At 39.1% G+C, this 12874-nt stretch overlaps 1 protein-coding gene across 2 annotated transcripts; it reads left to right on the top strand.

Annotated features, from left to right (window-relative positions):
• Window positions 1-3118: 3118 nt before the first annotated feature.
• LOC137811078 (probable apyrase 7) lies at window positions 3119-7021 on the top strand. Of its 2 annotated transcripts, XM_068612664.1 has the most exons (3): window positions 3217-5348; window positions 5726-6059; window positions 6642-7021. In XM_068612664.1, the coding sequence occupies exons 1-2, from the start codon at window positions 3542-3544 to the stop codon at window positions 6034-6036; spliced, it is 2118 nt and encodes a 705-aa protein (XP_068468765.1). In that variant the 5' UTR covers window positions 3217-3541; the 3' UTR covers window positions 6037-6059; window positions 6642-7021. The 2 variants fall into 2 exon arrangements, with proteins under 2 accessions (XP_068468764.1, XP_068468765.1); XM_068612663.1 differs by having other exon boundaries at window positions 3119-5348; window positions 5726-7021.
• The last annotated feature ends 5853 nt before the right edge of the window (window positions 7022-12874 follow it).

Below are 12874 nucleotides of genomic sequence, written 5' to 3'. Positions count from 1 at the left end.
CTCAGTGAATCCTAATTGAAAATAATTACATTAAACTTTTATTGGTAACAGAAAACCACCTACCACGGGCACCAATGATCTTCAAGTGCTATCTGCAGGCCCACTTTCTGTTACCCAAGCGTCTCCCTATATTACTAGGGTTAATAGCAACTTAGCCACATGTAACAGATATGCAACAGAAACATGTAACATATACGTAACAGAGAAAATATTGCCACATATTAACAATAATAACAAAATTATATCTACCACCCAAATATATCTTTTAAGGGGCACATAAATGAAATTACTTTGTGTACTCATCATGCTATCTAGGCCCAACCTGACTAAGGTCATTGACCCAGGTTTGCTTAGGCTCAAGCACCGAGTAGGTCCCTTACGGCGCAAAGGAACCGAGCATACGAAAATAATATCGAGAACTGGGCATTGGTCAGTACACTTCTCATTCATAATCGAAAATAGCAATTTATTTAGTATAACTGTCATTTCTAAAAATTTCCATTCATCATTTCAATACCATGAAATTAAACATTTTTTTCCTTCTTTCATTATCATAAAAACTATTAATTATTACTTATTACTTATTATTTATTATTTATAAATCTTACTCCTTTCCACAATCACACCATTAGTTTGGATTTCTAAAAAGTTTTTTAACTATAATATCCCTCCCCTGTATGTATACTTTCCTCTGGTAAACCACTTGAGTGCTTCATTAAGGTTTAAACAAACAAAATGAACAACACAAACCCAACGAAAATCATAAGTTGGAAAACACTAGGTACATTCAAGACCATCATAGATCATAGTTCTCATATTTATTGTCAACCAAATGGTTTCCAAAAGAACTTGTCCATATGTTTTTTTCCTTCTTTCCATTTTAGGGTTAACTATTCTATGTTTGCATTTTCATATCATTCTTATATTATCATAGGATGATCTTTTTGTGGATCGGGCCTTTGGAATAATATTTGGTACGGAATTGGATCCTATATGGACCCTTGCCGATCAAAGAGGAAATATATTCAAGGTACGTTATAACATGGACCTCCACAATCCCTTGATCGTTTATGACTGCAATGAAATGCATAACTTGTACACATTAAGAGAAGGATCTCATCAAATTATCTTCCGTTATGTGGGGGAGAGTTGTTTTGATGCAATAATATTTGAGGATACATTGTCGAAAGATACTATCGTAGATTTCTTTCTAGAGATTGGAAGTCGAAGCTCACTAACATATCTTGCACTTGTGCATTTTACACTAACTTTGACTGCTTGCCAATGCACAGCAAGTCATCTGGTATTTTTTTTTTATAACAGACTTTCGCTTTATATATATTAAATATATTAAATGAAAATGTAATTTTTTCCACAAATGCAAATATTTAACTTTATATTGTTGTGTAGGGTTTGCCTCTGCCTTTCGCATTTATATACGAAGAGGTAGATTTCAAAATGTCACTTTGCATGGTCCGAACGAACAGATGGATGAAAAAAATTATAAAAAAACACTCACTTTCAGGAGAAGGATAAAATTATTTTTGAGACAAATGATGAGCATATATGACAACACTTTTAGATTATGATTATGAAAATGATTTGATTGAAAGTTTATTATAATATATTTGAGAATCATGACTTTTTGTAAACTCTGCGTAAATTACAAATATTTATTTTTTATTAATATGATAATAATATTTCATAAATAATTATATCTTGTATTTCTTTTCCATGCTATATGGTATAGATGATTAATTTATATCATAATACTTTTGTTTTTGGTAGATTTTATCTATATTTAGATTATGTAATTAATAATTGATGTAATTTTGATTTATAATTATGATATTCAATACAATATTAAATATAATATATTAACATTATTTTTCTTTACTTCTTTAATATGGTTTACAAATTAAGTTTATAATTTTAAAAATATGATAGTGCGATTAAATATTATTCATTTCATTTTTTCGTGTTTTAAGTATTTTAAAATATTAATTAATCTTCAATTTTTTTATATTGTATTTTTAATATAACCATGGTATGTGTTTTACATTTATATGATTTTAATTCATTTAATTTGAACTTATAAATTATTGTATAATTAATATTATAATTTAATATATTATATTTTAGAAAAAAAAATTATTTAAATATATAATTTATTTATTATTTAAAATTATAATATTATAATTTAAATATGAAATATTTAAAATATTTTCGTGCATTGCACGTCAAGATACTAGTAATATACAAACAATTTCATTTTAATTTAAGCATTCCACTAATAATATTTTGTCAAATCCAAATTCAGACATTACCTGAGTAAATCTCTAAATTTGTTTTTGAATAATGTAAAGGCGAATTTAACCATGGCTCCTAAGAATTAAAAGGATTGATCATGTTAATTTTGGAGAGTTAATTTTTCTTTTTACTAAATTTCATTCTCAATCTTACAATTGGATAAAATGTTCTTATTTATATATGTAAAAACAAATTGTATTGATGTAAAATCATGTGATGCCTTCATTTATTTTATCAGCCAAAGTGAAACCTTAATTTACGTAAAAATAATAATTTAGAAACATATAAAGATAGTAATATTTTGAATATTTATTTTTATTATTATTATTATTCAATTTTTATTAATTTGGACCAGATATTATGTCAATATAATTACGTTTGATAAAAAAGCACGTTTACACAAGACGATTAATGGTGTGAAGATGAGTATATCTTATACTGGTGTAAATCGTTTTTCTTTATAATTTAGATAATCAATATTCTAAGATATTTGTACATATACTCGTTCATGCATTATAAAGTATCAGTAAATATATAAAAAAAAGAGTTGTCTCTAATTTATGATTCAAACATATTCTTTAATTACATAATATTCTATTTTAAATTATGTTTTTCTAATTCTTGACTGCGTTAATGACTTCTTTAAATTCTGATGTCAAGTTTTAATAAAAACATTTTAGACAACAGAGTAATATGTTTAAACAAATTTAACAAACTTAAAAACATTTTAACTAACTTTCTTTCTTAATTAACACAAAAGTTAATTGATTTTATTTGTATTTAAATCTAGAAATAGTACTTTTCATACAAGTCTGACTGATCAGTATCCAAGAAAAAAGAACTTTATTACAAAAAATTGCAGGACACGAAAGACATCATAATTCATTACAAAAAACAATTTTTTTCATTCATGTTACCATTATTTTCCTTATCTTATGACCCTCTGAGTGATTGTAAAGGATGTGCATTGTGGCAGTTTAGCCTGTTATAACTCCTTCATAGTTCCTATGGATCAAGAAGACGACGCAACCAATCACATTGATTTGGTTCTGTTTCTTTCCCAACAAACTGAAGTCCACCGGAACCAGATCCACCCATCTCTCAAAAATGGCCATCAACCCAAACCCTTCTTACCCCTAAAATCCCACTCCCCAAATGCCATGCTTTCTTCATCCCCCACTTAACCCCACTTCTCTAATCCTTCTGGGTATTCCCGCAATCGCAAAAAGACATGGTCTTTGCTAAAATCGCTTCACTTGTCTCCACCAAATTTCCCAATTCAAACTCTTCCCCTTCTCTCCCCAACAACATCCGAATCTCTTCCTCTCTCCAGGACCTCTCCTCGTACCGCCATGTCGACGCCACGCAACCCCTTTACAAGCCCCCACCATCCTCCTCTTCCTCGCGCCACAGATGCCTCAAAATCGCATTCTTTCTCGCCTCCTTCCTCCTCCTAACCTACTTTCTCTTCTTCCTCCTTTACTCCTATTGGAACCACGGTTCCGGCAAGTACTACGTTGTACTCGATTGCGGCAGCACCGGCACGCGCGTTTATGTCTACCACGCTTCCATTCGGTTCCAACGTCGTAGCAGTCTTCCAATTGCCGTTAAATCGTTGAGGAATACCTTGCACAAGAAGCCTAGCGGTCGCGCCTATGATCGAGTGGAGACCGAGCCTGGAATTGATAAACTAGTGCGCAACGTGTCTGGGTTGAACAATGCGTTGAAGCCGTTGCTTAGGTGGGCCAAGAAGCAGATTCCAGTCCATGCTCATAAGTCTACTTCGTTGTTTCTTTATGCCACTGCTGGGGTGAGGAGGCTTCCGGTTATTGATTCTACGTGGCTGTTAGATAATGCTTGGTCTGTGCTTAAAAACTCTCCCTTTGTGTGTGAGAGGGATTGGGTTAAGATTATCTCTGGCCCCGAGGAGGCTTATTTTGGGTGGATTGCGCTTAATTATGATAGTGGTATTTTGGGGGTTAGGCCTAGGAAGGCTACTTATGGGGCACTTGACTTGGGTGGTTCTTCCTTGCAGGTCACGTTTGAGAGTGATGAACAGATGAATAGTGAGACTAGTTTGTATGTTAGCATTGGATCTGTGAGCCATCATCTCACTGCGTATTCCCTCCCGGGGTACGGTCTGAATGAGGCGTTTGGTAAGTCTGTGGAGTATCTATATAGGAAGGAGTTTGCTTTAGGTAATGTTGATGTAGGTAGTGGTGGAAATATTGAGTTGAAACATCCTTGCTTGCAGGATGGGTATAGGGATGAATACTTTTGTTCTCGTTGTTCATCAAATAACAAAGGTGGGAAAGAATTGGGTGGGGATGGAGGGGTGGGAACTCCATTAGTGCTTGTTGGTGCTCCTAATTGGAAGGAATGCAGTGCACTAGCCAAAGTTGCTGTGAATTTGTCTGAATGGTCTGATCTTGGAGCAGGGCTTGATTGTGGAGCGCAGCCTTGTGCGTTGCGTGATAATCTGCCTCGCCCCTATGGACATTTTTATGTGATTTCTGGATTTTATGTTGTATATAGGTTTTTCAACTTGACTTCTGAGGCTACTCTTGATGATGTGTTGGCAAAGGGTAAGAATTTTTGTGAAAAGAGATGGGATGTTGCAAAGAAAAATGTTGCTCCGCAACCCTTTATTGAGCAGTACTGCTTTAGGGCACCGTACATTGCCTCTCTGCTGAGGGAGGGTTTGCACATTAATGATAATCAGATAACTGTTGGCTCTGGAAATATCACTTGGACACTAGGGGTTGCCTTGTTGGAAGCTGGAAAGGCATTTTCCACTAGATTTGGGCTTCATGATTTGAAGTTTTTCCGGATCAAGATAAATCCTCTTGCTCTTGTGCCCATTTTGTTGCTTTCTTTTATTCTACTTCTTTGTGCTTTATCATGTATTGGCAAATGGATGCCAAGGTTGATCCGGAGGCAATATCTTCCCATTTCAAGGCATAACAGTGTTTCTGGTGCTTCTGTTCTTAACATGCCATCCCCTTTTCGGTTCCAGCATTGGAGTCCAATGAACTCTGGTAAACTATTTATTTATGCAAATGGTGATCACTGCTAATCCGAAAACATGATAGATCTAACTGTTTTGTTCAAAGTTTTCTTAGGAGCATAGAAAGTAGTCCGTTTTTGTTGTCCTTTTAGTTTATACTATTAATTGTAACATGTGGTATGATAATGACCAACGTCCATTTGTCAAAGCTTGCGGTTGTCACAAATGTGCATGTAGTATGTACTCATTTTTTTATTATGTGGATGATTTATATGTACGTGAACTTATCCTGTAAATCATAACCAAGTTGCTCCTTGAAATGACCCGTGGCTTCTGAGCATGGCTCACGGGAAATTAATTTTAGAATTGAAATTGACCTCAATTCAATTTACACCCATGATACTGCAGGGGATGGAAGGTTAAAGATGCCACTCAGCCCAAAAGTTGCAGGTTCACAACAAAGTCAGTTTGGTCCCGGGCAAGGGCTTGATGACAACAATGGTGGCATCGAGCTTATGGAGTCTTCATCGTACCCATCAGTTAGTAATGTCTCACATAGTTATTCCTCAAACAGTTTAGGGCAGATGCAGTTTGACGTTGGCAACATGGGTGCCTTCTGGTCCCCCCACAGGAGTCAGATGCGTCTGCAGAGTAGGCGATCTCAATCTCGAGAAGACCTCAATTCTTCATTGGCTGAAGTTCATCTGGTTAAGAGTTAGGGAGTCAACTTCTGAAAACATCGGTATGATTTCTAAAATTACATCCTTTTAATCAGTATTTCCTTCGAGTTTTGCTTTATCAAATCAAATTTTCCAAGGGACTATTCTCTGTAACATACTAACGTCTGTAAGTAATAGTGAAGCAAATACATCTTTTTTGTTGAATATTCTTTCTGTATTTAATTAAGATTTCTACACATTTCCCCCCAGCTTGTAAATTTTAGACTTGCCTTGCACATAGCAACAAATGTCATGGATGGTTGACTATGAGTTGTAGGACAATTAAATGGCAGTGCCCAAGATGATTTTTTCCTGGGCATTGAGTCTCAACATCGTGTCATTGTACTCTTATCAGTAAAGAGGCCTCTACTTGATAAAGGAATATTTGATAGTTATCCTATTGCTTAATTTTTTCCCTCAAACTGCAAATTGTTAAAGGTTTATATCAGTCCTAGCATTTCAGAGGATTTTGTCGTGGAGATATAACTCTAGCTGAAGGTGCCAGCCAGATCAATTGGTTCCAATTGAATTTGATTCTCCTGGACATCACTTCTAAACTGCATTTTCCACGAGTTGTTAAGCACAAACTAACACTCTTATTCTAGGTGTTGTGTTGCCTCATCTATACAAACTTGCCTTAGTGGCTTCTCGATGTCTCCAAGTTCTGCCTCAGGTTTTGTTTTTCTGCTGCTCCTAAGCCTTCTGACGATAAGCCAAGCATAAGGACTAACAAGCACAACAAAGCATTTGTTTCACAATATTGTCATGATCCATTAATTTTGTTACTGTTCCTATACCATTCTTTGGACTGCCTAACAGCCATTACAATTGAGAATCTCTAGCTTCGTAAGTGGTGACTGCTAACTTGTAAGATCCGTTTGAAAAGATGAGCATCTCGGAGAAGTTGTAACAGAGAACAATCCTCTCCCGCTTATAAGCATATACGCTACTGAATTTATTGAATTAACATGTTGCACCTTTGCAAGTCACACTGAGTTGCTTCACCTAAAAGTAAAAATAAAATAGATACAGATCTCAGGTATTGGTGTTTAAAGTTTAAAGAAATTGAGTTTAAAACTGAACACGCACGTTCTAGCTTGGTTTCCTGAACAATTATGATATCCTAGTTTGATTAGTTTATATGAAGTTTCGACTTGACTTGATAACAAAACATTAATAATAAATTTTGGCCAGTTAATTGTAGCTACTTTGACAGAAAATAAACATATAAACCTAAACCCTAAACAAATAAAGCTACAATTAAGAAAAGAAAATTCATATAAACAGGCCAGTTATAATGCTTTACTTTGACAGAAAATAAAATATAATGTTTAAACTTGATTTGATCTTGTCTTAATTGTAGCTTTATTTTTGTATTTATCAAATATGTTCTATTTTTTATCTGCCCTATATATCAATGTCATTTTAAAAACCTTTGCTTTTGTCCTTATTGCATATATTAAAACCTTGTACAAATTATAAACAAATGCTGTTGCAGTTAAACAAATATACCAAATTAAGATTATGTTAAAAGCGTGCGAGATTGCATTAAGATCTCTAGTTTCTCCATAGAAAATTATAGTGGCCGCTTCTTCCTGAACCACCATAGGTTCTTACGGCACCTCCATAAATTTTGTAATTCCAAAAATATCCCTCTTTAGAAAAGTTAAAAAAGTTTGAAGTGTTTTCATATTTATATTTATGTATTTTCAGGATTACATAATTCATAAGTCTTTTCTATATCTAGAATTAGCTTTCGGAATATGTAATCCGAAATGTATTTTTTCAAAAATTGTATTTCAAATTACGTAATCCAGAAACTAATTCTGTATTTGGAAAATACTTAATGATTATGTAATTTGAATTTTTTTTTTTAAAATACTCCAAATTACATAATTTGGAAGTTTTTTTTGGATTTGGGAAAAACTTTCAGGATGTGTTTTTTCAAAAAATGAATTCTAGATTATGTAATTCAAAATGTCCCCAGAAAACAAAACAAAAATAGTGCAGGAGAAGATTGAAATACATTTGAAAAAATAACTTTTTTTTACCACAAACTCACTATAAAATGCTCTCAAACTCTATATAATCATTGAAAAACCTTCAACTAGTGAAAATTGTGTGTTGAAGGTGGCTTTGGGTGCTAGGTTGGATTGGATGTGTCGTGAAAGAAATCAGAAGAAGGAATAGGGTGAAAAATCTAAGTTCAGTTTTAGGGTTTATTTATTCTTTAACCGAATGACAAAAATATAATTACACAATAATTTATGGGGAATGCATGAAGAAGCAGCCAATTGTAATTTATATGATTTTGTTTTAAGTTGTACATATACTTTTATTTATTTTTTATTAATTTTGTTGATTGACTCTAGTCGAACATCAAAATAAGTTAAACATCAAATTATACCTCACTATATAAATTTTATTTTCAATGTAATTTTTTATTTATAGATGTACCGATTAGTCCCTGGGCGTTGACTGACCACTAGTAATGTTGGTGCCACGTAGGCGGGCCCCACGAGCAGCGTGGGCCAGTATCTCGCAAAACACGTGCACCAAGGAGCCGAGGGTGGTCAGACATCGGTCCTCAGGATGTACCGACGTGCCACTAAATAGCGTGGAGAGATCGGACATCGGAAACCCAAACAGTAGAGTTGAGCCACGAGAAGTGGATCCCAGATCACACGCCAATTATCAGTAAGGGAGAAGCCTAGATCACGAAGGTCCATGCGTGTAGAGTGGATGACGCGTTCAGGCGTAACACGAAGTGTAGAGCCACTGGAAAGATATGACTTGTGAGGGTCGCGTTCCAGGGATGAGCTGCACGCATGGCACGTGAACAACTAGGGCACTCCCAGAGGCGGGTGACCCTAGAGATTAGGTGCACGAGGAGGCACCCAGGAGATCACCCGCCAGAGGTCGCACTCCAATTAGGGACCCCATGCTCTAGGTTATCCTAAGAGTAAGGTAACAACAGTGTTGGGCTTGCCCCATCAGAAAAAGCCCATTTCGGGTAAAAAGGAAACTCTAGTTTCAATCTATAAATAACAAGGTAATAAACTGGACAAGAGAGAATTCTCTTGCGCCGCAAAACACACACAGTAGCAAGATTATACAGTTTCGGTGTTTCCTAGCCCTAGTACTGACATGAGCGTCGGAGTGCAAATGCCCTCTAGGACGCCCTTTGTCTTTGTGTTTTCAGGTGGTCATCACAGGAAAGGTACGCGTGAACGCAAGGATTATGGATGTGGTAGTGACGTAGGCGGACGAAGGCGTTTCAAGTCAATCGGCAGGAACATTTGGCGCCCACCGTGGGGACCGATACAAAACATTGTCCCACCAGCAAGGACCAGGAAGATCCAAGAGACGAGAAGTACGAGGTAAGGACCTGCTGCACCAAACGGGGGTGAGGCCCTCACCCTGCAGCAGGTTATGGAGATGATGCGAGCCCTTCAGGAAGAGGTGGTCGTGTCAAGAGCAAACCAAGAACGCATCCAAGCTGACTTGGTAGCGTCGCAAGCTACGAGCAAAGAACTGCGTCGTTCAAACGAGGAACTGCGCAAAGACTTGCAAACCCACGCAGCTGAGCGTGAAGGTGCAGATCAGGAGCCTGCGACACCACCCAAAGAGTTCCCAACATCGTTCTCACAAGAGATCGTGGATGCAGCGATACCAGCCACGCTCGTAGGGCCCAAGGTGACCTTCACCGGGATGGAAGACCTGGAGGCCCACCTTACGACCTTTCATACACAGATGATGCTGGTTGGGGGCTCTGATGCGGTGCGATGCAAGTTGTTCAGGGCACAATACATCACGTTACGATTGAAATATTTTCTCGAGTTATGTACAATTCAGTTAAGAACTTGTTTTACTGGCGTTAGAAGCCTCGCAGGTGGAAAGGTAGGTTCGTAGAGAACACCTCCCCCCTCGAGTGAAAACGCCAAGGCTGAACGAAATAGTTCGCCAAATAAATCCTTCTCGCCCTTGAGCGAAGTTGAGGTCAGTTAAGCATTTGTTTTCCTCACGTTAGAAGCCTCGTGGGTGGAAAGGTAGGTTCATAGAGAACACCTCCCCTCTCAAGTGAAAGCGCCAAGGTTAAACAAAATGGTTCATCAGTTAAATCCTCATCGCCCTCGAGCGAAGCTGAGGTCAGTTAATAGTCATCAGTTAAATCCTCCTCGCCCTCAAGCGAAGCTGAGGTCAGTTAATAGTTATCAGTTAAATCCTCCTCGCCCTCGAGCGAAGCTGAGGTCAGTTAATAGTTATCAGTTAAATCCTCCTCGCCTTTGAGCGAAGCTGAGGTCAGTTAAGAATTAATTTCCCTTGCGCTAGAAGCCTTGTGAGCAGAGAGGTAGGTTCATGAGAGAACACTTCCCCTCGTGAGTGAAAGCGCCAAGGTAAAACGAAATAATTCGTCAGATAAACCCTTCGCGCCTTTAAGCGAAGTCGAGGTCAATTGAGAATTTGTTTCCCTTGCGAAGAACGCAAAGGAGGAACAACCCAATTCACAGTTAAAACCCCTCCTCACGATGACGGGAACATACTTCAGAACACTAAAAGAAATGTTTTGGCGCCATGCACCATGACACAACAGTTATGTAAGTCAAAAGGCAGCTTGCAATTTAGAAATAAAAACAGCCATGTGTCCGGGAAAGTAAAAGTTGCAGATAGATAATAAAGAGTTTGTGTGTCAACCAAATACAAATCAAGGAAGGACCCTGGGAACGATTAGCCCGTTTTCAACACAGTTCGCTACAGTGAAGGGCGTAATATCCATTCTAGGGTGTGCACAAGCAACTTGAGCAAGAGCGTCTCTGAATCCCTTGTTGTAAGCATCGAGAACGTCCCCGGTCAGTTCAGTCTCAGCTTCTTCAAACCTTTAGGCTTGCTGATGAAGTTTGGCCTCCGCTCGACCTAGCTGCGCTTCACGACAGATGGACCTTTGTTCAAGCCCCATAATCTTGGACTTGGACTCCTCATCGGCCTCTTCCAGCTCGCAGACTCGAATCCGCAGGGATAGAACTCTTGCCTCTAGTTCAGTGACCTCACGGCACTTGGCATGAAGTAGTTTCGAGAAATGAACCAACTCCTCTCTCAAAGTAGCCTCGTGGACAGCAAATGAGCGAGCTAGCGAGGAGTTCCCCGATTCAGCCCTGGACAGTAGAGCATTGAACTGAGCAAGAAGGGCCCCAAAGTTGAAGCCCAGTCTCTCCCTTGCAACGGCCTCATCCAAGTCCGCAGTTACACCTTGTTGGAAGCCCTCGATGGCGTGTTGTAGGACAAGGGGCAGCTCAGGGACAAGAGGACTAGAAGCGCCAACTCCACCAAGGTCAGGGAGCAGGGGAACGCCAGTCGCGCGATTCCGGGGCGAAACAAAGCGACCGATAGAGGAAGAATGTGAAACCATCACCAGCGTAGGCTTGGGTCTTTTATAGATTAGACCCTCAAAATAATCCTCATCTGATTCGATCACCACCGCTTTATCCTTGCAAGGGAGTGGGGTGGGAGATGACCGGACGGCGCCAGGAGGGACCACGACCCCAGGATTGGAAAGAGTGAGCGAAGGCGCGGGCGTGCTGGCGAGAAGTGCCCACGTCCCTGGAAATCTCGCAGAGACGAGAAAGGATATCAGTCAGTCTGGCCCGTTTTTTTTCGCTCAAAACCATAGCTGTGTACAAATCTCAGAAGAAATACAAAGATAAAGCATGCGAATATGCAGAAGTAGAACACGCAAACGCGACATTACAATAACAAGAATCGACACCTCTCATAGTTTCGGGTTTCTTGAATCAAAGGAAACCCAGAAACAAAGGGTGATCGATACAGAGATTTAAGTAACACAGATAGTTATCCAGAATTAGAATCAGTAAACAGGTGTGAACGGTAATCAGGGTTCATACCTACGATCGATGGCGAGAGAATGCAGAAATGCATAGAGGAAACACGAGAATGCTTGGGGAAGAAGGTGAAACAATCAAAGAGTTTTAGAGGATGATGGAACAAGTGATTGGACACACGCGTTTTTAAGAGTTTAAAAGCAAACAAAGAAGCGTAAGCGACATTCCGCCCTAGCCGTTGATCAAAAACGCGTGTGCACAGATAAGACAGGCTCAGAAAAACGTCACTTTGGCGTAGTATTTACGTCCTGTCACACAGAGCCACATAAGTCACCCAGGGCAAGGACTTAGCCTCTTCGCTGAACGAGTTACAACTCGAGACTGGGGGCTTGTGTACCGACCAGTCTCTGGGCGTTGACTGACCACTAGTAATGTTGGTGCCACGTAGGTGGGCCCCACGAGCAGCGTGAGCCAATATCTCGCAAAGCACATGCGCCAAGGAGCCGAGGGTGGTCAGACATCGGTCCTTAAGATGTACCCACGTGCCATTAAACAGCGTGGAGAGATTGGACATCGGAAACCCAAACATTAGAGCTGGGCCACGAGAAGTGGATCCCAAATCACACGCCAGTTATCAGTAAGGGAGAAGCCTAGATCACGAAGGTCCATGCGTGTAAAGTGGATGACGCGTTTAGGCGTAACACGAAGTGTAGAGTCACTGGAAAGATATGACTTGTGAGGATCGCGTTCCAGGGTTGAGTTGCATGCATGGCACGTGAACAACTAGGGCACTCCCACAGGCGAGTGACCCTAGAGATCAGGTGCACGAGGAGGCACCCAGGTGATCACCCGTCAGAGGTCGCACTCTAGTTAGGGACCCCACGCGCTAGGTTATCCTAAGAGTAAGGTAACAACAGTGCTGGGCCGCCCCATTAGAAAAAGCCCATTTCGGGTAAAGAGGAAACCCTAGTTTCAATCTATAAATAGCAAGGTAACAAACT

This window comes from Phaseolus vulgaris, chromosome 2 (genome assembly GCF_000499845.2).
Source record: "Phaseolus vulgaris cultivar G19833 chromosome 2, P. vulgaris v2.0, whole genome shotgun sequence".
NCBI classification, from domain to species: Eukaryota; Viridiplantae; Streptophyta; class Magnoliopsida; order Fabales; family Fabaceae; genus Phaseolus; species Phaseolus vulgaris.
The sequence above is the reverse complement of the archived record's forward strand: the minus strand, read 5'-3'. Positions and strand labels throughout refer to the sequence as shown.